Consider the following 27,346-nt stretch of genomic DNA (forward strand, 5'->3'; position numbering starts at 1 on the left):
AAGTGAAATGGTTAATAGAGTGTAATGTTTTAAATGTTATGCTCTATTATATAAAGGATCAATTGGAGGCACATTATTTACACAATATCTTCTTCCAAGTGGGACAATCCTGTGTGGTGCTTTATGTTTACTGTGTGTGTGCTGTATACTGTGTGTGCGCTGTATACTGTGTGTGTGCGCTGTATACTGTGTGTGTGCGCTGTATACTGTGTGTGCGCAGTATACTGTGTGTGCGCAGTATACTGTGTGTGCGCAGTATACTGTGTGTGTGCTGTGTACTGTGTGTGTGCTGTATACTGTGTGTGCGCTGTATACTGTGTGTGTGCTGTATACTGTGTGGGTGCTGTATACTGTGTGTGCTGTATACTGTGTGTGCGCTATATACTGTGTGAAGGCTGTATACTGTGTGGGTGCTGTATACTGTGTGTGCTGTATACTGTGTTTGTGCTGTATACTGTGTGGGTGCTGTATACTGTGTGTGCGCTGTATACTGTGTGTGTGCTGTATACTGTGTGTGCTGTATACTGTGTGTGCGCTGTATACTGTGTGGGTGCTGTATACTGTGTGCTGTATACTGTGTGCGCTGTATACTGTGTGTGTGCTGTATACTGTGTGGGTGCTGTATACTGTGTGCGCTGTATACTGTGTGTGCGCTGTATACTGTGTGGGTGCTGTATACTGTGTGGGTGCTGTATACTGTGTGTGCTGTATACTGTGTGTGCGCTGTATACTGTGTGCGCTGTATACTGTGTGGGTGCTGTATACTGTGTGCGCTGTATACTGTGTGTGCGCTGTATACTGTGTGTGTGCGCTGTATACTGTGTGTGTGCGCTGTATACTGTGTGGGTGCTGTATACTGTGTGTGTGCTGTATACTGTGTGTGCGCTGTATACTGTGTGTGCTGTATACTGTGTGTGTGCTGTATACTGTGTGGGTGCTGTATACTTTGTGGGTGCTGTATACTGTGTGTGCGCTGTATACTGTGTGTGCGCTGTATACTATGTGGGTGCTGTATACTGTGTGTGCTGTATACTGTGTGTGCGCTGTATATTGTGTGTGTGCTGTATACTGTGTGTGCTGTATACCGTGTGTGCGCTGTATACTGTGTGTGCGCTGTATACTGTGTGTGCGCTGTATACTGTGTGTGCTGTATACTGTGTGGGTGCTGTATACTGTGTGTGTGCTGTATACTGTGTGTGCGCTGTATACTGTGTGTGCGCTGTATACTGTGTGTGCGCTGTATACTGTGTGGGTGCTGTATACTGTGTGGGTGCTGTATACTGTGTGGGTGCTGTATACTGTGTGGGTGCTGTATACTGTGTGTGGGTGCTGTATACTGTGTGGGTGCTGTATACTGTATGTGGGTGCTGTATACTGTGTGGGTGCTGTATACTGTGTGGGTGCTGTATACTGTGTGGGTGCTGTATACTGTGTGGGTGCTGTATACTGTGTGTGCGCTGTATACTGTGTGTGTGCTGTATACTGTGTGGGTACTGTATACTGTGTGGGTACTGTATACTGTGTGTGTGCTGTATACTGTGTGGGTGCTGTATACTGTGTGCTGTATACTGTGTGTGCGCTGTATACTGTGTGTGCGCTGTATACTGTGTGGGTGCTGTATACTGTGTGTGGGTGCTGTATACTGTATGTGCTGTATACTGTGTGGGTGCGCTGTATACTGTGTGGGTGCTGTATACTGTGTGTGCTGTATACTGTGTGTGCGCTGTATACTGTGTGTGTGCTGTATACTGTGTGGGTGCTGTATACTGTGTGTGGGTGCTGTATACTGTGTGGGTGCTGTATACTGTGTGGGTGCTGTACACTGTGTGGGTGCTGTATACTGTGTGGGTGCTGTATACTGTGTGTGCGCTGTATACTGTGTGTGCGCTGTATACTGTGTGTGCTGTATACTGTGTGTGTGTGCTGTATACTATGTGGGTGCTGTATACTGTGTGCGCTGTATACTGTGTGCGCTGTATACTGTGTGTGCGCTGTATACTGTGTGTGCGCTGTATACTGTGTGTGCGCTGTATACTGTGTGTGCGCTGTATACTGTGTGTGCTGTATACTGTGTGTGCGCTGTATACTGTGCGTGCGCTGTATACTGTGTGTGCTGTATACTGTGTGTGTGTGCTGTATACTGTGTGGGTGCTGTACACTGTGTGGGTGCCCTGTTAGCATGCTATATTTGCTGTATGAATACTGTGTAACTACATCAGAATGGGCCACACAGTTCATGTTTACACAAGTGGGCCAAAATGTTGAGGTTGGACCTGACCATATATAGAACCATACATCATAGGTCACATAGAACCATAAATCAGCCAGAACATTAAAACCACCTGCCTATTATTGTGGAAATCCTCCTCATGCAACCAAGACAACACTGACTTGTTGAGGCATGGACCTCAAATACCTCTGGTCCTATGGCAACTGGCACCAAGACATTGGGAGAGATTTATCAAAACCTGTGCAGAGTAAAAGTTGCCCAGTTGCCCATAGCAACCAATCAGCTCGCTTCTTTTAACAAGGCCTTTACAAACTGAAAGAAGGGATCTGATTGGTTGTTATTGGCAACTGGGCAAATTTCCCTTGCACAGGTTTTGATAAATCTCCCCCATTGAGAGCAGATCCTTAAAGTATTCCAAGTTGTGACTTAGGGTCTCCATGGATTGGACTTATTTTGCCATCATAAAAAAGATGCTTGATAGGATTGAGATCTGGGAATTTGATTAAAGGGGTTTTCCAGGAAAAAACTTTTTTATATATCAACTGCCTCCAGAAAGTTAAACAGATTTGTAAATGACTTCTATTAAAAAATATTAATCCTTTTAGTACTTATTAGCTGATGAAGTTGAGCTGTTCTTTTCTGTCTAAATCCTCTCTGATGACACCTGTCTTGGGAACCGCCCAGTTTTGAAGCAAATCCCCATAGCAAACCTCTTCTACTCTGTGCAGTTCCCGAGACAAGCAGAGATGTCAGCAGAGAGCACTGTTGCCAGACAGAAAACCACTCTACTTCAGCAGCTGATTATTATTGAAAGGATTAAGATTTTTTAATAGAAGTAATTTACAAATCTGTTTAACTTTCTGAAGCCAGTTGATATAAAAAAAAAAAAAAAAAAAAGTTTTTTCCTGGAATACCCCTTTAACACCGTGAAAGCTTCATTGTGTTCCTCAAACCATTTTCAGGAGGTAGGGTGCATTGGCATCACTCATCAGCAGCCATGGTTAATCAGTGTAAATTTTTATACACAGACCCAATCAGTTGATGGGTTTTTCCTTAAAGGTGTATTCCAACCTAAAAAAATTTGTATCTACAGAAAAGGGAAAACTGTCAGATCATTGGGGGGGGGTCTGTAAAGGGGTACTCCGTTGGAAATTTTTATTTTTATTTTTTAAATCAACTGGTGCCAGAAAGTTAAACATATTTGTAAATTAATCTAAATCCTTCCTATACTTATCAGCTGCTGTATGCTCCAGGGGAGGTTCTTTTCTTTTTGAATTTCCCTTCTGTCCAACCACAGTGCTCTCTGCTGACACCTCTGTCCATTTTAGGAACTGTTCAGAGTAGGAGCAAACCCCCATAGAAAACCTATCCTGGTCTGGACAGTTCCTGACATGGACAGAGGTGTCAGCAGAGAGCACTGTGGTCAGACAGAAAGGAAATTCAAAAAGAAAAGAACTTCCTCTGGAGCATACAGCAGCTGATAAGTACAGGAAGGTTTAAGATTTTTAAACAATAGTAATTTATAAATCTGTTTAACTTTGTGGCACCAATTGATAAAAAAAAAAAATGTTTTCCAGTAGAGTACCCCTCTAAACTATTGGGTGAGAATAGAGTGGGGAGTCACATATGCAGGCCACCACTCCAGCTGGAAATAGCTAAGTACAGCACTTGGCTATCTTTGGCAGCTCCATAGACAATAAGGGGGCAGCAGTGTGCATGCTTCTACTCTGTTTTCGAGGTGTGACCTCGGTGCCCATTTTAGAAATCGTGGGGGGATAATGAGTAAGTGTTTTAAGATGGAATACCCCTTTAAAAGAGGTTATATAGCTTTTTGCTTAAAGAGGATCTGTAGCCTCTACTGACCTGCCTGTTTTTTGGTTTACCCCATGAAATAGTAATCCTAGAGCTTTTTATAGCTCTCATTTCTTTGGTATTCTGTAAATAGCCAACAGAGTGTGACCAGTTGTGGTGTCGCTATAACGTCTACGACTATTCAATCACAGCTGACAGTGTAGGGGCACACACATAACTGGTAACACCCAGTTGGTGATTAAGTCATGCAACAACGTGTCATCCAGAATTGTTATTTCCTGGGGAATCTATGTGTTTACTAAAACCGGCATGTCTGGAGGGGCCACAGGTGCTTTTTAAGAAACATTGCAACCATATTCATGGCACAACAGCAACATAGTTGAATGTACAGTGATCCCTCAACTTACAATGGCCTCAACATACAATAGTTTCAACATACAATGGTCTTTTCTGGACCATTGTAACTTGAAACCAGACTCAACATACAATGCTACAGACAGTCCAGATCTGTGAGACATTTCACAACTAGAGGAACTGACCAATTAGAAAGGGCATTTTACTGGGAAATCACCTGTACTACTGAGGTGCATGCACTGACTGGTGTCTGGTAGCACCCCCTACAGTATAGGAAGGAACTACAAGTTCTGTACTACTCCTTACCTGTGCCAGGGTTAGCTGTTCCTTTGGACACCAAGTAAGGGCGGCTCCATTTGGGACACTGCGTGTACTGTATAGGACCTTGAAGAAGCTCCTGTCCTCTACATAAACCATTGTTTCCCAACCAGGGTGCCTCCAGCTGTTGCAAAACTACAACTCCCAGCATGCCGTTGGCTGTCCGGGCATGCTGGGAGTTGTAGTTTTGCAACAGCTGGAGGCTCTCTGGTTGGGAAACACTGAAATAGACAGTGATTACAGCTCCCAGCAGATCTTTCTTACTTTTATATGTAAGGATTTGCTTTATCTATATTAGTAATTTACTTATTTTTCTTTAACCCCTTAAGGACCGGGGGGTTTTCCGTTTTTGCATTTTCGTTTTTTGCTCCTTGCCTTTAAAAAATCATAACTCTTTCAATTTTGCACCTAAAAATCCATATGATGGCTTATTTTTTGCGCCACCAATTCTACTTTGTAATGACGTCAGTCATTTTGCCCAAAAATCTACGGTGAAATGGAAAAAAAAATCATTGTGCGACAACATTGAAAAAAAAAAACAGTTTTGTAACTTTTGGGGGCTTCCGTTTCTACGTAGTACATTTTTCAGTAAAAATGACACCTTACCTTTATTCTGTAGGTCCATACGGTTAAAATGATACCCTACTTATATAGGTTTGATTTTGTTGGACTTCTGGAAAAAATCATAACTACATGCAGGAAAATTTATACGTTTAAAATTGTCATCTTTTGACCCCTATAACTTTTTTATTTTTCCGTGTATGGGGCGGTATGAGGGCTCATTTTTTGCGCCGTGATCTGAAGTTTTTAACGGTACCATTTTTGCATTGATAGGACTTATTGATCGCTTTTTATTTATTTTTAAATGATATAAAAAGTGACCAAAAATGCACTATTTTGGACTTTGGAACTTTTTTGCGCGCACGCCATTGACCGAGCGGTTTAATTAATGATATATTTTTATAATTCAGACATTTCCGCACGCGGTGATTCCATATATGTTTATTTTTATTTTTATTTACACTGGTTTTTTTTTATTGGAAAAGGGGGGTGATTCAAACTTTTAATAGGGGAGGGGTTAAATGATCTTTATTCACTTTTTTTTTTCACTTTTTTTTTGCAGTGTTATAGGTCCCATAGGGACCTATAACACTGCACACACTGATCTTCATCATTGATCACTGGTTTCTCATAAGAAACCAGTGATCAACGATTCTGCCACATGACTGCTCATGCCTGGATCTCAGGCACTGAGCAGTCATTCGGCGATCGGACAGCGAGGAGGCAGGTAGGGGCCCTTCCGCTGTCCTGTCAGCTGTTCGGGATGCCGCGATTAGCCGCGGCTATCCCGAACAGCCCGACTGAGCTAGCCGGCCACTTTCGGTTTCACTTTTAGCCGCGATCGGCGCTGCGCGCTATTAGAGGCGGGTCCCGGCTTCACTATGACGCCGGGCCCGCCGCGATATGACGCGGGGTTACTGTGTAACCCCGCATTATGTCAGGAGAGCAGGACCAAGGGCGTACCTGTACGCCCTTGGTCCTTAAGGGGTTAATCCTCACTTTTTTTCCTATTTTTGGATGACATTTTGGTGGCTTCAGAACCAATTACCAGGTTTCCATAGAGTTATGGTCTCAACATACAATGGTTTCAACATACAATGGTCGTCCTGGAACCGATTAATATTGTAATTGAGGGACCACTGTAATAGTTTTGCCATGGTTTTCACTCTGCGCCTTTGGCATATTTGAGACCCATCTAATGAATGCTTCTTTGTACATTAAGGTTCTAAATAAATTCATTTAAATGTCTTATTTCAAATATCTGATGTTTATTGTTTTACGTCTTTTTGTATGAGATGAATATTTGTTTCAAGATAAATTTCAACAGCTTTTCTTTTAATATAACACTGTTATTCTTCTCACACAAAAAATAAATAAAAATAAAATACATTTATTATTCATGTACCTTTTGTGTATTTTTCCTGTGTACACAGGTTTTGACATATTGTTTAAACCAGGGGCGGACCAGATGGGAGAGGGCCTCAGGCTGTTCAACAGCTCTTCATAATCCACCAAAACATATTAGCTCAAGCTCAGGTCCTTGCGTGCAGTCTAGTAAGATTACATACTGCTTTTCAGGCGGCTGTGAGCCCCATATTATTGGGCCCTGATGCAGCTGCCAAGGTTGCACCAATGCTCCGATGTCCCCACTGGTCTTTGTTTACTCCTCCTGCAGTCATAACAAGCTGATCATTCACATGACCACTGCAGCCAGTCACTAACTTTACAGCAGCTAGCATGTATGGCACATGACTGCCAGTGATCGGCTGCATTGGTTACATGGATGTATGTGTAGGGGACAATTGGAGTAGTATCATAGCTGGATCAATGTGTTATTTCATATGTAAGTAACTTTTGTTTTCTTTATATTATAATATTTACATCAGTTCATTTTGAAAACACTCAGAGATTCCTTTATAGGACTTTTCTGGAATTAATTCCTTAGGACAGGGCATCAGTATCTGATTGGTGGGTGTCCACCTGAGCCAAAGTCATGCTGAGTTACTGCAGCTCACATCCCATTCATTTCAATAGAAGTTAAGCTGCATGAATTCAGCACAGCCACTACCCAATGTATGGAGCTGACTGCTTCTAGTTCTGTTTACTGGATACGGTGGTGCCAAGGCTTTGCCAAGCAGCTGACCGGTGGTGATGGTCTATCTTAAAGGAAATCTGTCACATGTCATCTGCACTAATCTGTCGGTACCAACAGGTAGTGCAGGTGACACTGATCACAACGGTACTTACCTTGCCCTGTTCCGTGGCGGGGATCTCCAGTAATCTTGTCTGTTAGCTCCAGGGCACAGACAGAGCTTAGTGATATCACCACTGCTGCAAGACCCAGCAGAGAGCAGGAGTAGCTTGGGGCATGGGCGGAGCTTAGTGATATCACCACTGCTGCAAGACCCAGCAGAGAGCAGGAGCAGCTTGGGGCATGGGCGGAGCTTAGTGACGTCACTGCTGCTGCAAGACCCAGAAGAGAGCAGGAGCAGCTTGGGGCATGGGCGGAGCTTAGTGACGTCACCGCTGCTGCTCCCTGCTGGGTCCTGCTGCTAGAGAACAGCAGCGGTGACGTCACTAAGCTCCGTCTGTGCCCCAAGCCAGGTGCCGGGACTTGAGCTAACTAACAAGATTACCGGAGATCCCCACCACAGAACGGGACAAGGTAAGTACCGTTGTCATCAGTGTCACCTGCACAGGTTAGGCCATCTAAAAAAAAAGTCCTGAGAATCCCCTTCAATCATTTAATATATTTTGACTTCCTTATGATGTGTATCTAACACCAGCTAAATAAAAATAGCACATCATCGACCAATGGGTTTTTTCTGCAGTTGGTTACTTTCTTCACATTTTGGTCCCTCTTGGACATTGAAGTTTCAGCTGTGTCTCAGTGGCAGCAAATCTGTAAAGTTTTTACACCTCTGCCCCATCTCACGTGTCTCACAGAAATTTGGCCTTTTTGTTATATTTTAATTTACTTTAATACTGTAATTCTGAGTAATATATTATATTCATTTAAATCAGTTATTGTGCCCATTTTCCTTCAATTCATCCACACACACCCTCCCCCCCCAAAAAAAAGAAAAAGAAAAAGCTTTACCACTTATTTTATACATATAACGGAGGTCTTACTGTTGTTATGAATTATATGTGTGTGCTGAAGAAGAGGTTATTACACCATGGATATGTGTTAGTATTCCAATATGAAACAAAGACCCAGCCCCTTTGTAAAAGTTTTTTTCTGTATTTTAATCTGTAGATGAATTTCAAGCATATTCCTTTTGATCACTGAATAGCTTAAAGGGGTACTCCACCCCTAGACATCTTAAACCCTATCCAAAGCATAGGGGATAAGATGTCTGATCGCGGGAGTCCCGTCACTGGGACTCCCTGCAATCTCCATGAATGGGCATAATGTCACAAGGGGGCGTGGTGTGACCACAGGAACCCAGCGTTCTAAACCTACTGTGCTGGACCCCCGTGATCAGACATCTTATCCCCTATCCTTTGGATAAGGGATAAGATGCCTAGGGGCAGAGTATACATGCATACATACAGATATAAAACCAGAGCGTACATCGGGGCCGGATTAACATAGGGGGAAAAAAAATGATTTTCAAATGTTTCACTTTTTACCTGTTATGCTATACTGTACATCTATATTGCAGTACTGCATAACTGTCGCCGTTGGTGAATAGGGGGAGCCCCTCCTCCTTTCCATCCCATAGATGCCTTGATCAGTACTGATCACGGCATCTATTGGGGTAATGCTGCCGAGACCAGCGTGATCCCGGTCTCAACAGCTGTGGCAGGACCATGGCTGTGAATGACATCGTGCTGTGAAAGAGATCGCCTGGGGTGGTAAGGGATTAAATAATAGTGTTATTTGTTAAAAGTATAGAGGTATACAGTATATCAGCTGATCAGCTTTTATAAAGAAGTTTTTTATTTTTTATTTTATTGTATTTTATTTTTATTGTGATCTTATGTTGTTAAAGGCGTACTCTGGTGGAAAACAGATTTTTTTTAAATCAATTGGCATCAGTTGATTTAAAAAAATGTTTTCCACCGTAGTACCCCTTTAAATTAGACTTAAGCAGACCACAAGGGCCTGTGACCCGCCGGTCTATACATGCACTTCACCGTGTCTATTTTTTCTTACAGTATATATGTTTATTTTTATTAAAGGTAACAGATTGGCTAGTTAGGTCTTCATTTGTGAATAGTGGCACTAGAGCCTCTCCTAGACCATATTCTATAAGCAGATATGCCATTCAGGAGCATGAAAAAGCTAGGCAACAATTTGTAGGTGTGAAGAGCTTTTACATACTCCTGAACGACATATCTTTTTATAGCAGTGTCACAATATGCAGTGATTTACGTCCACAGCCGCTCAGTCAGGTCCAGATACCACAGACAGACTCAAAGATTACTGGCTCAGATTTATTAAAACTGTATATTAACCAGCTCTAAGAAAGTGAAAGCAGAGCTGTGATTGGTTGCTATGGACAAAATCTCTCCACTTTTTCTTTCACACATTTTGATATATCAGGGCCTTTGGGGGAGATTTACCAAAAATTCTGCCAAGGAAAAGTTGCCCAGTTGCATCAGTTCGCTTCTTTCATAGACCTTTTAAAAAATGAAAGACAAAATCTGATATGTTGTTATGGGCAACTGGTCAACTTTTCCTCTGCACAGGTTTTGATACATCTCCCCCATTGAACCTAATGGCCCACGATTCCTAGAGGTACAGAGGTAAAACTGCTGCTCCTAAAATGTTTGCCTGACAATTCTGCAGAAACAAGTCATGTCTGTAAGAAATCGCCATAATCGGTCTGAGCCAGATGGAAAAGAAAAGCGGACAACTCTGATCAGAGAAGACTTCTGTGAGTCCAAACCTATTCTGATGTGGGAGCCTATACACGTAGCATTTTTGAAGTGTGCATGAAAATCTTGCTTTAGGCCCACCATTGGGTAAAAACGGCCCTGATAGGAACTAGAGTTCACTTGAAACCTAGCTTCCTACATGGTTCCCTACCAAGCAAACAATCTAGCAACCTACTTACCTGAATAGTTACCCAGCTAGCTTACAACCTACCCAGCTACCTACCAACCTGGTGCCTACCTATGTCACACTCTGTGTATTGTGTTGTTTCACACATAATGTAAGTAAATGGCGTTGCACTGCGACCTACAAATAGCCGTGACCCAGCTGTCAACTTTAGGCCCACCAAAATCTTCCGCACCAGGCCCATGATGCTCTTAATCTGGCCCTGGATACCAAACATACAAAAAATATCTTTTAACAAATATATAATACAGAAAGGAAAATACCACATTATACAAAAATACCAATGTATTTTATGCAAATAAGCAACAGTATCTAAATGTTATAAACATATATTATACAAAGGTACAGGCTCTTTTCTTTTTTCACAATTTATGTTGCCACCTTGTGCTTAAAAAAAATATATAAATAAAAATAAAGCAAGTGTTCTCCATAATGCCTTTTTTACTGAAAAGGTGGAAAAAATTATTGCAGTGACCCTTTTCAGACCCTTTATTCTGTACTTAGTTGAAGCACCTTTTTGCAGCGATTACAGCCTCCAGTCTTCTTAGGTGTAATACCACAAGGTTTACACACCTGGCTTTAGGTATTTTTACAATTCTTCGCTACAGATCATCTCAGGCTTTGCTAGTTTAGATAAGGACCTTCAGTGGACAGTCATTTTGCAGACTCTCCAGAGATATTTGCTTGGGTTCAAGTCAAGGCTGTGACGCTGCTGATCATGTGTCCGGGCAGGGCTGGCCCAAGACATTGTGCTGCCTGGGTCCAAGAGTGAAATGCTGCCCCCACACAAAAAAAAAGAAAGAAAAAAGTACTATGCCATAAAATTGCTCCGCATATTCAAGAGCTCTACAGCAATGCAGCTCACATTAATCTGCAGCATTAGGTAGGCAGCAGTTCCCCCACATTAGATAGGCAGCATAGTTCCCCCTCATTAGGTAGGCAACATAGCTTCCCCACATTAGATAGGCAGCATGGCAGAATAGTTCCCCACATTAGATAGGCAGCATAGTTCCCACACATTAGATAGCCAGCATGGCAGCATAGTCCCCCACATTTGGTAGGCAGCATGGTTCCCCACATTAGTTAGGCAGCATAGTTCTCCTAAATTAGGCTGGGTTCACACTACGTTTTGTCCCATACGGGAGCGCATACGGCAGGGGGGAGCTAAAAGCTCGCGCTCCCGTATGTGACCGTATGCGCTCCCGTATGCCATTCATTTCAATGAGCCGACCGGAGTGAAACGTTCGGTCCGGTCGGCTCATTTTTGCGCCGTATGCGCTTTTACAACCGGACCTAAAACTGTGGTCCCGTATGGGACAAAACGTAGTGTGGACCCAGCCTTAGATAGTCAGCATAGTTCCCCCACATTAGATAGGCAGTATGGCAGCATAGCTCCCCCACATTAGATAGGCAGCATAGTCCCCCCACCTTAGATAGGCAGCATGGCAGCATAGTTCCCCCACATTAGAAAGGCAGCATGGCAGGATAGTTTCCCCACATTAGATAGGCAGCATAGTTTCCCACATTAGATAGGCAGCATGGCAGCATAGTTTCCCCATAGTTTCCCCTGGATCAACACAACAGGGTTTTAGGTTGAACTCGATAAAGTCTTTTTTTAATCTTACAAACTACGTTATTGTTGTACATTTGTATTTTACTTGGAGCTGCAATAATTCTGTCTTTTATTGCTGTCGAGGCTTACACTTAGGCTGGAATTCCACTTGGTTTTTTTTTGGGGGGGGGACGCCAAGAAAAACACCAATTCTGCCACATGCTGCCAGTGTTTGTTAGTTGTAAATCAATGAGAAATCGCAAAATAATTTTTCAGTTTTTTCAGCTTGGCTTTTTTTTTTTTTTATCCTTTTGAACTTTTTTCACTCTGTTTTGGCATTTTTCAGCTCCTTGGCGGTTTTGCAAAATCGCAGCATGTTGAGCCTATGGCGTTTTTTCCCCTGAAATCATGGCATTTTTTCTCCCATAAAAGTCTATGGGAGTAAAAAACTGGCGTTTTTGTAGGCGATTTTTATTCTTTTTTTGGACTTTAACGATCCAAAAAAGTGATGGAGATACCTTTTTTTTTAATAACATTTCTTGGGGTACCATTAAAAAATTATAATAAAAAAGATACAGTAGTGATGGAAAAAATTGTATTTAATGAAATGTATCTTTTTCATAACAAAATTTTTATAAATTTTTAAACAGGGATCAATGTATGTGTGCGGGCAGGGCACTAATAATATAGCCGACAATAATAAAAAATGTTGTGTGTGTGTGTTTTTCACTTTTTTCCTTTATTTTTTTAGGTGGTACTACTACTCCCAGCATGGAATACACTGTTCCATGATGGGAGTAGTAGTACCTGTACTAATTGACAGATCACCCTGGGTCCATTGTGATCCTCCTGTATAATGTATAAATGTGGCCGGCCACTCTTCTATGGTCCCCTGCCCTCCGTATATATATATATATGTACACCTATTCATATTTCCCACAGAGAGCTGTGATTGGCCAGATGGTTCCAGCCAATCACAAATCTCTGTGGGAAATATGAATAGGTGTATATATATGGCAGTGGACCATAGAAGAGCGGCCGGTCACATCTATACATTTTATTGGAGGATCACAGCGGGTGTCAGGAGTGACATCCGCTGTGATCTTTTCTTAACTGTAGGTTCTACTACTCCCAACATGGAGCACACACTGCTCCATGCTGGGAGCTGTAGTACCTGCATTAATAGACAGATCGCAACAGTTGTCAGAAGTTACACTCCCTGTGATCTGTCTATTAATGCAGGTACTACAGCTCCCAGCATAGAGCAGAGTGTGCTCCATGTTGGAAGTATTAGTACCTTCAGTTAAGGACAGATCACAGCGGGTGTCACTCCTGACACCCGCTGCGATCATCCTATCTATTGCAGAGATACGGAGCGGCTTTCTCCTGGGCTCCGCATCTTTGCTCTGTACTCCGGTCGGCCAGTGATACGAATAGAACATCACTCATTCAGCTGTGATTGGCTGCAACCATCTTGCCAATCGCCACTCTGGGCGGAGTATAGTGCAGAGATGCGAGCGCATCTCTGCTATATTATGGACGATCGCATCAGGTGTCAGGATTGATACCCGGGGCGATATGTCTATTAGTACAGGTACTACTACTCACATCATGGAACAGTCTGTTCCATGCTGGGAGTAGTAGTGCTACCTAAAAAAATTTAATATAATAGAGAGAAAAAAGTGAAACACACATACACTTTATGAAAAATGTATTAAAAGTTAATTACTAAAAATAAAAATAAAAAGTGTTCCCCTCCCTACTACGTCCATTTTTTTGTTTTTTGATTTTTTGTTAACCAACACATTTTGGAAAAAAAAAAAAAAAAAATGGCAAAGGGGCCAAAAATGCAATTTCAACTCAAATGCAAAAACGCCAGAAAAACTTCAGATGCTGGAAATTGCACGGGCGTTTTTTTCAGTGAAAAAAAAACCTCTGGGAAAAAAAAAAAGTGGAATTCTAGCCTTAAAGGGGTACTCCGCCCCTAGACATCTTATCCCCTATCCAAAGGATAGGGGATAAGATGTCAGTACGCCGCGGGCCCGTTGCTAGGGAGCCCCGGGAGCCCCGCTGCGGCACTGCGCTATCATTACAGCACAGAGCGAACTCGCTCTGTGCCTAATGACGGGCAATACAGGGGACGGAGCCGCGTGACGTCATGGCTCCGCCCCTCGTGACATCATGGCCCGTCCCCTTAATGCAAGTCTATGGCAGGGGGCGTGATGACCGCCACGCCCCCTCCCATAGACTTGTATTGAAAGGGGCAGGCCGTGACGTCACGAGGGGCGGAGCCGTGACGTAACTATGCTCCGGCCCCTGTATTGCGCGTCATTACGTGCAGAGCGAACTCGCTCTGTGCTGTAATGATAGCGCAGTGCCGCAGCGGGGATCCCGGGACTCCCCAGCAGCGGGACCGCGGCGTACTGACATCTTATCCCCTATCCTTTGGATAGGGGATAAGATGTCTAGGGGCGGAGTACCCCTTTAAGGAATTGATTGTCAAGGTACCTGGGTTCATAGCCGGATGTTTTTTTTTTTTTTTATTGCAGCCATTAAACTGGTCTGGCAGGGTATACTGTCTGTCTCCACCCTATTTGGGCAGCAATTCACCAGCACATATTGTCATTTATTGTACAGATAATACTCCAAAAAGTATACTCATATATGGACATTTATCAACGGGTTTAGTCAGGTTTTCTTTACTATAATTGTCGCAAAATTGTCGCAACTGTGACTACGCGATTTTTCGTGCGACATTTTGACTGGAAAGCGAGAAAAGCAAGTTTTCCTAAAATTTACTATGTAGTAATTATTTTAAAATGGACTACGGGTAGTCAGGTATTTATTAACTGCGACAGTCGCAACTGCGCAAAAAAAAGTCGCAACAGCGTTAAAAATTTACTAAATTTACTCCAACTCAAACATGGAGCAGAAAAAGCTACTACCAAAGTAAACAAGGAAAAATTGCTTACGTGAAAGAAAATTATCAACAGGCTGAAACCAGTTGATAAATAAGTCACACATAAGCAAAAAAAAATAAGGAAAAAATTACTAAAAAAAAAGAATACATATGCGAACATTGATAAATGTCCCTCATAGTGTACTACTACTCCCAGCATGGAACACACTGTTCCATGATGGAAGTAGTAGTACCTGTACTATAGACATATCGCCCCGGGTGTCAGTCCTGACACCTGATGCGATCGTCCATAATATAGCAGAGATGCGGCTCTATACAGCGCTCGCATCTCTGCTCTGTACTCCAGCCAGTGATGTGAATAGAACATCATTCATATTTTCCGCCCAGAGCTGTGATTGGCCGGATGGTTGCAGCCAATCACAGCTCTGAAGGAAATATGAATGAGTGAGTGGCCGGCCGGAGTACAGAGCATCTCTGCTATAGACAGGATGATCACAACAGATGTCAGTAGTGATACCCGCTGTGATCTATTCTTACCTGCAGGTACTACTACTCGCAACATGTAACACACTCTGCTCCATGCTGGGAGCTGAAGTACTTACATTAATAGACATATCGCAGTGAGTGTAACTTCTGACACTCGCTGCAATCTGTCTATTAATGCAGGTACTACAGCTCCCAGCATGGAGCAGAGTGTGCTCCATGTTGGGAGTAGTAGTACCTGCAGTTAAGGAAAGATCACAGTGGATGTCACACCTGACACCATCTGGCCAATCACAGCTCTGCGGGAAATATGAATATGTGTATATATACGGCAGTGCAGGGGACCATAGAATAGCGGCCGCCGCATCTATACATTATACAGGAGGATTGCAATGGCGATCTGTCTATTAGTACAGGTACTACTACTCCCATCATGGAACAGTGTGTTCCATGCTGGGAGTAGTAGTACTACCTAAAAAATGTAAAAATAAATTGTCGGCTACATTTTTTGGTCCCCGCCTGCACACATAAATTGATCCCTGCTTAAAAAGTAATAAACATTTTGTTATAAAAAAAAAGATACATTTCGTTAGATACAATTTTTTCCTTCACTACTGTATCTTTTTTTAAATTTTTTTTAATGGTAACCTACGAATTTTTATTTTAAAAAAAAGGTATCTCCATCACTTTTTTGGATCGCTAAAGTCCATAAAAGAATAAAAACCACCTGTAAAAACGCAAAAAGTTAAAGCCCACATATCGCTTTTCTTGGCGTTTTTTCACTCCCATAGACTTCTATGGGAGAAAAATGCCACGATTTTGACAAAAAAATCGCCAGTGGCTCAACATGCTGCGATTACCAATGATCTGAAAAATGCCAAAAAAGAGTGAAAAAACGCCAAAGTGAAATACGCCAAGTGAAATAAGACTTTTGCGATTTCTCATTGATTTACAGTTAACATCTGGCCGCAGAGATTTTTGGCCGAAAAAACGCCATGCGGCAGAATTGGCGTTTTTCTTGGCGTTTTCACTAATAAGAAAAGTAGAAACTTAGCCTTAGGGTTAAATGAGAATAAATTGGAGATTTTTAGAATTATTATTATTATTATTTTTTTTAAATATGCTTTCAAATTTGAGAAAATATTTTAATACTGATAATCTTGTAGGTGCCAGGATACAACTGGCTTTTCCTTTTAGTATAAAAGAAAGCAGTTTCATGATGTTTTGTCCATCTGTCAGCTGCCATGCCAGAATTTAGACAGAACAGAGTTTATCTCACATCTGCTAGATATATTTCACTGCACTTATGAGCGCCCATATTTCCTAACATACATTAGAATATATGGAATTTCCAGCACTTATAGATAAGTTGCAGATTTGGGTGTGGTTTCATTTTGCCGCTGCAGCTGAGGGACACTAATATTCAGCCACACCTTGTGAGTCAGTAATATGGGGCACCATTTTAGGGCTCAAGCTGAAAGAGTGATCCTATTTTACAGGCATTTCCTTGTAGAACGACACCAGAATATGTATGATTAATATCATTCAGAATTTAAGCAGAGAAGGGATTTTACAGTATATTGTAATACGTTCAAGCAATAATTTTATTGACCCTAAAGTTATTTCTTGTGCCAATGATTATATGTAATCCTCATTATTGGGGCCTATTGTCTGATCATCTTGAATGCAATTTTGCAGCCTGTTTATGTAGGTCATCAACCCTATCTCCCCCCCCCCCACATACACACATACTTTTACCAGGCGCAAGCTTCCAAAATTAAACCTGGGGGCAAGTTCACAAAACTGGCCCACCTGTTTAACTCTACCTCCCCATATTGCCCCCCTACAGCACTAATATGTAACAAAAATAGTATAATCTAATATCACTGTTGTGTTTTCCTGCGTTAACATGAAGTGTCTAGTAGATGGCGGGCTGCACAAGCAAATGAACTGAGCAGTGACTTGAGCTGGGTAAAGAGGAGTCTAGACATCTGCTCCTGACCATCTTGAAATTGAGAAAGCAGAGAGAGAGAGAGGACACAGAGAAAACAGCCTGTTCCTAATCCAGTCAAGAAGTGCTGCAGCAGCAGAGAGAAAACTTAAAGCTGGACTGATCTGATTTACAGCTTGTGGAAGTTTAAGCCTGAAAGCCTTCTTTCTCTGAAGTCACATACAGATAAAATACCTTGATCTCAGTTTTATTGACATCTGAGAGTTTCAGCCTACATCAAGCAACAATGTGGAGAAGGACTTATGGGTCCCACCTATTCAATGTGCACCAACTGAATGTAGCCAATGGACACTAGGGGGAAGTTTAAGGTGAGTTGCAGGTCTTGTTATGTTATGGTTTGTTATGTTATGCAATTCAATGTTAGTTTCAAGTTAACTTTGTGTCAGTTTAGCTATCCTCTCAAAGATGCTCCCAACGAAACCCCACATCCATACCCCAGATGGAGGAACTGCTACAGATAGTGCCCCAGCTCCTAGGTAGCAAAGGCTCAGGATCGGTCTGCTGAGTGCAGAGATGTAACAAGGGTAAGGGACCACAGGGATATAGGTGGATACCCCCCAAAACCTTGTTACGTTATACATATATGTATGTAATTTCCATGATAATACCATATATGTCTAAATAAATCAGTTACCAATATTAGCAATAATATCAGTATACAAGGAGAAATATTATCAACATACATTTTACAATCATACTGTAACTGATAAAATCCTGTATACTGAGACCAATAATGCCAGTATAAAAGGGACAATAAAACCGCCGAACCACAACCACATATTACCACCCCGCAATGACTATTACCACAACACTGCTGCTGAATAAAATCCACTGTATACAGACCAATATTCTCCCATACAGTGACCATATACAGGTAGAGACCAGCTCTACACAGGCTCTGCAGACCATATATGTGATTACTGTTAAATCTTGTAACTCACAGGTGAGGTTTTCTTTGTTTGACATTTTTACTTTTCCTTTTTTCCCCCATTAGATCTGGGCTATCTTGAAAACTTCTCACGACCATAACTCGTCTTCACAGAATCTGCCAGACAAACATATAAGGCTGGGTTCACATGATGCAATCTCTAGCCAGAGATCCCTAGTTTGGCCACTGTCGACAGCTGTCGGCACTAGTACCGCGCAGACTGCATTGCTGTCCCCATAGAGAGCAATTAATTTTTGAGCAGATTCGCCAAAAGAATGAACACTGACTGCCCCTGCTGTCACACTGACTGTTTCCGCTGCCCCCTTTCTCACACTGACTGCCTCTCCTGTCACACTGACTGTTTCCGCTGCCCCCTTTCTCACACTGACTGCCTCTTCTGTCACACTGACTGTTTCCTCTGCCCCCTTTGTTAGGCTGCATTCACGCATCCGGCTGGGGGAGGGGCAAACCTGGCTCTCCCGTACCCCAGCTGGACCAGCGCTGAACTCCGTTTACTTTAATGAGCCGACCGGAGTCAAACAGTGACTCCGGTCGGCTCATTTTTGACCCGTATGCGGTTTCCTGACCAGACCTAAAACCGTAGTATACTGTCACACTGACTGTTTCCTCTGCCACCTTCCTTCACACTGACTGGCCCGTCTGTCACTCTGTTTCCCTTGTTCTTTTCTATCACAGACTCTTACTCCTGTCCCCTTTTCAAACACTGACTGCCACTGCTGTCACACTGACTGTTTCGCCTGCCCCCTTCCCTCACACTGACTGCTCCCTGTGGTTCCCCCATCTCTTACAGACTGCTTTTCTCACTTACTTCCCCCCTTGTAATTATTTTACACATTGGATGCCCACCCTCCAAAATGCTTACAGCCTCCATCTTTCTTTTGCACAGGCATGCATGGGAAGGCAAAGGTTTGGCAGCAGCTATGCGTGGCTGCCACCTTATACCCGGCCTCCCTGTTCAATAACAGTATTGCAGAACTGAAATCTAAAGACAAACTATCTAAACAGCAAATCCATCATATAAAATCATCATTGGAGATGGTGCCAAGTATGATTTTATATACTGTAATTGCTGTTTAGGTAGTATGTCTTTAAATTTTAGATCTTCAAAATCTTTATAGTAGTGAAAGCACTTTTGATCTACCGCTACTCCTCCTGAAGATCCTTCCCTGGCCGCTCTGGTGTTGTGCGCTGACATCTGACGCCATCATGCACCCTGAGATACAGGGCTGCAATAGATAAACGCTCCCAGGAGATGCTCCACCTTCTCCTAATATCGGAGCATTACAAGTGGCTGTAGGACATGGGGAAATGCTGCTCATAGTGCAAACTGATTTTAAATAGGTAATAATAGAAAACATGGGGGGAAAAGCTCTCAGCTGGCATTTGGCTGCTCCTATCAAAGTACCATCTGGGTCCAGATTGGTGCTCTGCTGGTGTAGCCTGCTTAATGCCATAGTAACTGATTGCAATGCAATCATGTTGTGGTAGTGCCAATAAGGGGACCTGACAGAAGCAGCACCTGTCCTTCAGCCTTTGCCACAATGGTCATTGCTCATGGCACTTAGGGAGTTAAAGGGGTACTCCGGTGGAAAAGTTTTTTTTTTTTTTTCAATCAACTGATGCCAGAAAGTTAAACAGATTTGTAAATTACTTCTATTTAAAAATCTTAATCCTTCCAGTACTTACCAGCTGCTGTATGCTCCAGAGGAAGTTCTTTTCTTTTTGAACTTCCTTTCTGTCTGACCACAGTGCTCTCTGCTGACACATCTGTCCATGTCAGGAACTGTCCAGAGCAGGATAGGTTTGCTATGGGAATTTGCTCCTACTGTGGACAGTTCCTGACATGGACAGAGGTGTCAGCAGAGAGCACTGTGGTCAGACAGAAAAGAAATTCAAAAAGAAAAGAACTGGAGCATGCTACAGCTGGGAAGTACTGTAAGAATTAAGATTTTTTAAATAGAAGTAATTTACAAATCTGTTTAACCTTCAGGCACCAGTTGATTTAAAAAAATAAAAATTCCACCGAAGTACCCCTTTAAGTGACTGACATCAGTGTCATGTCTGATGTTGGTCATTGACAGTGACTTTATGAAGTAAGCTCAGCTTCTGAACTTGCTTCATTTTCTGTTAAAAATCAGCTGCCATACATGTATGGGAGTCTGTTTTAAAGGGTTAATTTTAAATGATGAGACGATTGTAGTGTTCCACTGGGAACCCTACAGGGCCTGTTGGTTGGGTGCCATACTGTAAATGTCTTACTTGCTGTGTATTTGCACTTTCAGAATATAGTTATATGGTATTCTCATGTTATGTGTACCAAGTTTTGGCTGAGAGTATGTTGTAAACTAATGCACTACATTCATCACATACGTTTACATAGATATTTTTCTAGATATGAGAGGAACTGACTCTGGGCTAATACCTCTCTGTTGCGTGGAACAAGAATTTTGTTTAGTCAAGTTTTGCCTCTTGGGCTAGGAGGAAGTGTTAAGCCCAGTGTAGCCTCTCCTTAGGGAGGAGTTGGCCTAGCTAAGCCTAAAACCCCATGACAGCTTAGGCTCTCCTGGCTCCTTTAAAGAATCTTCCTTGTCCTGGAGAAACTTCTGCCTAGTTGTTTTCTGAGAACAAGAATGAGGAGAGAGTATTAAGGATCTGTCAAGATAAGTTGTATATCTGGTCCTTAGCATTACTCAAGGCCTTTTTGGGCTTCAGGCTTGGCATACAACAACGTGACTGACAAAGTATAGAAATCTCAAGGAGCCTGTACCCTGCAGTTGGGTATTGCAGCAAAATGTAAGTAAAATATTTTGTATACACTAGGGGCCAAAAAACTGGACAAAGAAGGACAGGAAAGAGACAAGGCAATAGTGATTACACCCACTGGCCGAAGAAGAGACAACAATCTTCAGATAACCCCCTCAATGCAAGTCTGTGGGAGTCTGTCTTTGTACACTGGGGCAGTGGACTACCCCTTTAAGTACGCAGCATAGTTCCCCCCCCAGATTAAGTTGGCAGCACAGTCCCCCCCCCCCCCCCCACATTGGGTTGGCAGCATAGTTCCCCTCGCATTAGGTTGGCAGCACAGTTCCCCCCATATTAGGTAGGCAGCACAGTTCCCCCCACATTAGGTTGGCTTCACAGTTCTCCCCACATTAGGTAGACAGTATAATTCCCCCACATTAGGTTGGCAGTATAGTTCCCCCCACATTAGGTTGACAGTATAGTTCCCCCCCACATAAGGTTGGCAGTATAGTTCCCCCCACATTAGGTTGGCAGTATATTTCCCCCAACATTAGGTTGGCAGTATGTTCCCCCACATTAGGTTGGCAGTATGTTCCCCCCACATTAGGTTGGCAGTATGTACCACTACATTTGGTTGGTAGTGGCCCCCACAGACATACAGCCTCCAGCCATATACAGTGTATGGATGGAAGCTGTATGCTTGTGTACTGCCCCACTTCAGTGCGCCGTCCACCGCTTCTCCTCCGGTCCAGGGTCACAATCTACTGCTATGGTCTATAGGCCATAGCAGTAGGTCCCGGGACTGGAGGAGCGGTGGTCGGCGCACAGAAGCTGACGTGCCGCTGGTAACTTACCATGCTGGCTAGCGCACATCCTCCTGCTCGATGCTCCACTCCTCCGCGCCTCCGTTCCTATGGGCGCACGCACGGGACGTCAAGGGGAAGCAAGGGGAAAGTTCATACCACAACTGATATCTTGCAAGAACTCATACTATGAAAAACTTTACTCTTTACATAGTAAATTCCATGATCTCTTCTGTTAGCAATCGACCTGCCATATTAGGGAGTAAATGTAAAAATTTTCAGTTACCTTCCTAACCCCTGAGAAAGAATTAAATCTAAGATCAATAAACCAGATCATAGATCAGAGCAGTCATTAAAGATTTGAAGGTAGGCAAGTGCCCTGCTCTGGATGGCTTTACACAGTAAAACCCCTAGAGGGAGATTTATCAAGGGATTTAAAGGGGTACTCCGGTGAAAAACTTTTTTTATTTTTATTTAAATCAACTGGTGCCAGAAAGTTAAACAGATTTGTAAATTACTTCTATTAAAAAATCTTAATCCTTCCTGTACTTATTAGCTGCTGAATACTACAGCGGAAATTATTTTCTTTTTGAAACACAGAGCTGTCTGCTGACATCATGAGCACAGTGCTCTCTGCTGATATCTCTGTCCATTTTAGGAACTGACCAGAACAGCATATGTTTGCTATGGGGATTTCCATTTACTCTGGACAGTTCCTAATATGGACAGAGATGTCAGCAGAGAGCACTATGCTAATGATGTCAGCAAACAGCTCTGTGTTTCAAATGGAAAAGAATTTCCACTGTAGTTTACAAATCTTAAAAAAGAAAAGGTAAGTGCAGCTCACAATAAATACACTAATCCGAGGTTAGATTGGGTGAGCACCTATACCCTAGGTGCAAAGAGAAAGAATTTAGTAGCAAAAATATTTACCCAAAAACCTCAAGGAGAGTGTATGACATTTTTGATATTTTTGATTTTTCCAGTAAGGCCGCTGCTACAGCAGAGTGTCCAGTGACGTCACACGCTGATCCCGCGAGGCTGAGACGCTGTAGTGCATTGGAGAACCAGCAAACAGCTTTCTATCAGACCGGGCACGAGCGTGGACTGATCGACATCAGATTACCGGTGAGCGCATAATCTTTACACCGAAAGCGCTGTCACAATTCCTGTGCATACAGACGGGCAGCATATACAATAGGTCCGTTGCAGTTCGGACCAGCTGCCATCATCACCGGCAACATCCAATCTTCATACCTTTAGTCAGCGCTTGCCAGCGCAGACAACTATCAGCACTCACAGCCTATAGACTTTCATTTACTCTGCTGGAACTATTAACATTGTTTTTTGTTCAGAGGATACCGCAACTCTGCTACACTTCTCATACCAGAGGACAATATTGTAACATTGTTTCATATCAACTGCCATTGATTCTCATTGAGAAATAATCTTGATACATTATTATATACCAACTATTTGTATTATTTGTATCATTCTATAGTGAACCATTCATTGTCATATATATCTATACAGTGACCCCCTGACTTATGATGGCCCCGACATATGATCATTTCAACATATGATGGCCTCTCAGAGCCCATCGTATGTTGAAGGCAGCATCGACATACGATGCTGCTGTGTGTCGGGGCCATCGTACAAACAGCTATTTGACAGCGCTGACAACTTCAGCAACTGACAGATAGTTGTTTAATGTGCCCCATGTGCCCCGTTCTGCCTCCTGTTACTCACATGCTGTCCTGCTAACTCATACAGGCTTCCACTGTGAGCTCCGTGTAAGCCCCGCCCCCCAGTGCAGCCATAGCCAATAGCCTGCAGCATCTTGCTGCAGGCATCCAATGAGCTGCTGGCTGCCCTCCCCTTCCTTTCCTATAGAACTGTAGTCGGCAGGATTATAATGGAGGACATTCTGTCTCCCCTGAAGGTATTTAAAGAACTGTACAGTACTGTATGCGATGTCACACATTACATACAATACATATACACACTATACACCCCATACATCAATGTTTCCCTATCAGTGTGCCTCCAGCTGTTGCAAAACTATAACTCTCAGCATGCCCAGACAGTCAATGGCTGTACATGCAGGCTGGGAGTTGGAGTTGGAGGCACCCTGGTTTGTTAAACACTCCCCATACACTCCACATACAATGGTCATCCCAGAACCAATTCTCAGTTTCCCATAGAGATATGTATTCAACATACAATGGTTCCGAGGCCCCAGAACCAATTAGCATTTTTACATAGACATATGTACTCGACATATGATGGTTTCAACATATGATGGTTCTCCTGGAACCAATTAATATCATATGTTGAGGGACCACTGTATATTCATTTACTAAGTGAACGCACATTAGTGGCATCAGTAATTATTTTAGCAAAATCATAACTCTTTCAAATTTGCACCTAAAAATCCATATGATGGCTTATTTTTTGCGCCACCAATTCTACTTTGTAATGACATCAGTCATTTTGCCCAAAAATCTACAGTGAAGCGGGAAAAAAATCATTGTGCGACAAAATTGAAAAAAAAACGCTGTTTTGTAATTTTGGGGGCTTCCGTTTCTACGTAGTACATTTTTCGGTAAAAATGACACCTGATATTTATTCTGTAGGTCCATACGATTAAAATGATACCCTATTTATATAGGTTTGATTTTGTCGTACTTCTGGAAAAAATCATAACTACATGCAGGAAAATTAATACGTTTAAAATTGTCATCTTCTGACCCCTATAACTTTTTTATTTTTCCGTGTATGGGGCGGTATGAGGGCTCATTTTTTGCGCCGTGATCTGAAGTTTTTAACGGTACCATTTTTGCATTGATATGACTTATTGATCGTTATGATATGACTTATTGATGACTTTTTATTCATTTTTAAATGATATAAAAAGTGACCAAAAATGCACTATTTTGGACTTTGGAATTTTTTTGCGCGCACACCATTGACCTAGCGGTTTAATTAATGATATATTTTTATAATTCGGACATTTACGCACGCGGTGATACCATATATGTTTATTTTTATTTTTATTTACACTGTGTTTTTTTTATTATTGTAAAAGGGGGGTGATTCAAACTTTTAATAGGGGAGGAGTTAAATGATCTTTATTCACTTTTTTTTTCACTTTTTTTTTTGCAGTGTTATAGGTCCCATAGGGACCTATAACACTGCACACACTGATCTTCTATGTTGATCACTGGTTTCTCATAAGAAACCAGTGATCAACGATTCTGTCGCATGACTGTTCATGCCTGGATCTCAGGCACTGAGCAGTCATTCGGCGATCGGACAGCGAGGAGGCAGGTAGGGGCCCTCCCGCTGTCCTGTCAGCTGTTCGGGATGCCACGATTAGCCGCGGCTATCCCGAACAGCCCGACTGAGCTAGCCGGGAACTTTCACTTTCACTTTCAGCTCTGAGCGCGCGGCTAAAGGGTTAATAGCGCGCGGCGCCGCGATCGGCGCTGCGCGCTATTAGAGGCGGTCCCGGCTTCACTATGACGCCGGGCCCGCCGTGATATGACGCGGGGTTACTGTGTAACCCCGCGTTATATCAGAAGAGCAGGACCAAGGACGTACCGGTACGTCCTTGGTCCTTAAGGGGTTAAGCAGCTTTTTTTGCTTACAAAAGTCGCACAAAAAGTTGCACGTGCGCCTAAGCAACTTTTTGTGCGACTTTTGTGGGTAACCATAAAATACCAATCTGCCCTACCTAAGCAATTTTCAGTTCTTACTTTGCAGTGGTCCTGGATTTATCATTGCGAATGTCGCACGTAAGCAAATAGGAGTCGCAAACTCCTTCAAAAAGTCGCAGGTGTAAGCAAGGTCAGACCTGGCATACAAACTTGATTAGGACAGCATTTTCAAAAATTTGCATCAAAATTGTCACCCGTTTGCACATCTCCCCCCAGCCCTGCTGTATGACTACAAACTCCCGTTATTTTCTTACTGTAAGGGCATGCTGGGAGTTGTAGTCTTGCGGTGCGATGCAGCCAGGAAATGTGCGGATGGGTTACAATAAATGTACTAACCTATTTTCCTTGTTTTTTTTTCCTTCCCATTTCAGATCCGTGTATCCTGTGGACTATGACCGGTGTTTTTTTTTTTTTTTGTTTAATGTTAATAAAATGGTTACCAAGGGCTTGTGAGAGAGTGTTTTTTGGAATAAAAGTTTTTAAACATGTTGCTGTTTTTTATTTACTTTACAAGCTTAATAGTGGAAGCTGTCTAATATATAGAATCCATTACTAAGCCAGGGCTTAGCGTTAGCTCCAAAAACAGCTAGCGCTAACCCCTGATTATTACCCCAGTACCCACCACCACCACAGGGGTTCCAGGAATGGCTGCTACCAACAGGCCCGGAGCATCAAATATGGCACTCCTGGGCCTAGGCGGTAACAGGCTGGCATTATTTAGGCTGGAAAGGGCCAGTAGCAATGGTACTCGCCCACCCTGGTAACGTCAGGCTGTTGCTGCTTGGTTGCTATTTGGCTGAGAATGAAAATATGGGAAACCCTATGCGTTTTTTCAAACACACATGGATAAAGAGATAGACCGCTCACCCAGCAATCCCACACCTTCTGTGCGCGGATCCACCAGTCCCGCCTCCGGCTCCAATGAAGGAATGTAGAAAATACGTCCAGCACCAGGATACGGTATAAAAACGGGTGTATTTATTGAATTGAAGACAGGCTACAATACACGAAGTCTCTGATGCATTTCACCCTTTCGCGCTTTGTCATAGAGTAACTTGTGACACATAGGAACACACATATATACTAAAATTCTTGACCACCCGTTTGGTGATGTCACAGATGGAAACAAAAATCTAGACCGGATCTGGGGAAAAGAAAGCCCCAAAACCTGTGACAGATTCACAAAAGCAGTGTTTAACCTCATCTGACACTTACCAGCCCAAACCTCCAACCTATCCAGATCCATTTGTAACAGTGGTCTGTCCTCTATTGTGTTAACCACTTTACAGAGCTTAGATCATCTGAAAAGATTGATACTTTACTATATAATCTCACTACAAGGTGATTAATTAATATATTAAAGAGAATAGGACCCAAAAGGGACCCCTGTGGTAGTCACCCACTCAGAATATGAACCATTAATAACTACTAAGCCAGTTACTTACCCACTTACACACATTTTCCCCAAGCATTATCATTTTATGTTTCAAACTTTTATCTAGCATAGTATTAAATGCTTTGGAGAAGTCAAGATATATGAAATCCAGTGAATTACACCAGTCTGGAGCTCCCCTAATGGTAAAAGCTGAGCAGGTTGGTTTGACAGGACCGATACCTCATAATCCCATGCTGATATGTGTTGGTAAAATAATATTTTGATATCTAGATTCCCTGTATATATATATATATATAGGTATATATATATATATATATATATATATATATATATATATATTGTCTAACTAAAGATGGCGTCGGCTGGTTGTTTTTTTCCTAAGCTTCAGATAACTATTATCTTAGTTCTGGCCAGCGCCCAGTGAT

The 27,346-nt window shown here is 42.5% G+C and overlaps 1 protein-coding gene and 1 long non-coding RNA gene across 3 annotated transcripts in view; one reads left to right on the forward strand and one right to left on the reverse strand.

Moving 5' to 3' along the window:
• The window catches only part of MGST2 (microsomal glutathione S-transferase 2), a 67,595-nt gene that overhangs the window by 37,610 nt on the left and 2,639 nt on the right, over positions 1 to 27,346 (reverse strand). Inside the window, exon 1 of one of the 2 annotated variants that reach the window (XM_056551749.1) lies at positions 2,347 to 2,489. The exons of the other annotated variant lie outside the window; for it this stretch is intronic. Coding sequence (XP_056407724.1) covers positions 2,347 to 2,371 — 25 coding nt within the window. The 5' untranslated portion in view covers positions 2,372 to 2,489. Of the gene's footprint in view, positions 1 to 2,346; positions 2,490 to 27,346 lie in introns of those variants that run through there. 2 annotated transcript variants of the gene reach the window in all.
• Positions 17,223 to 25,971, forward strand: LOC130302939 (uncharacterized). The gene is made up of 3 exons (XR_008853083.1): positions 17,223 to 17,620; positions 22,793 to 22,934; positions 25,897 to 25,971. It is a non-coding gene; the product is annotated as an uncharacterized LOC130302939 (long non-coding RNA).

Source organism: Hyla sarda, chromosome 1 (assembly GCF_029499605.1).
Source record: "Hyla sarda isolate aHylSar1 chromosome 1, aHylSar1.hap1, whole genome shotgun sequence".
NCBI classification, from domain to species: domain Eukaryota; kingdom Metazoa; phylum Chordata; class Amphibia; order Anura; family Hylidae; genus Hyla; species Hyla sarda.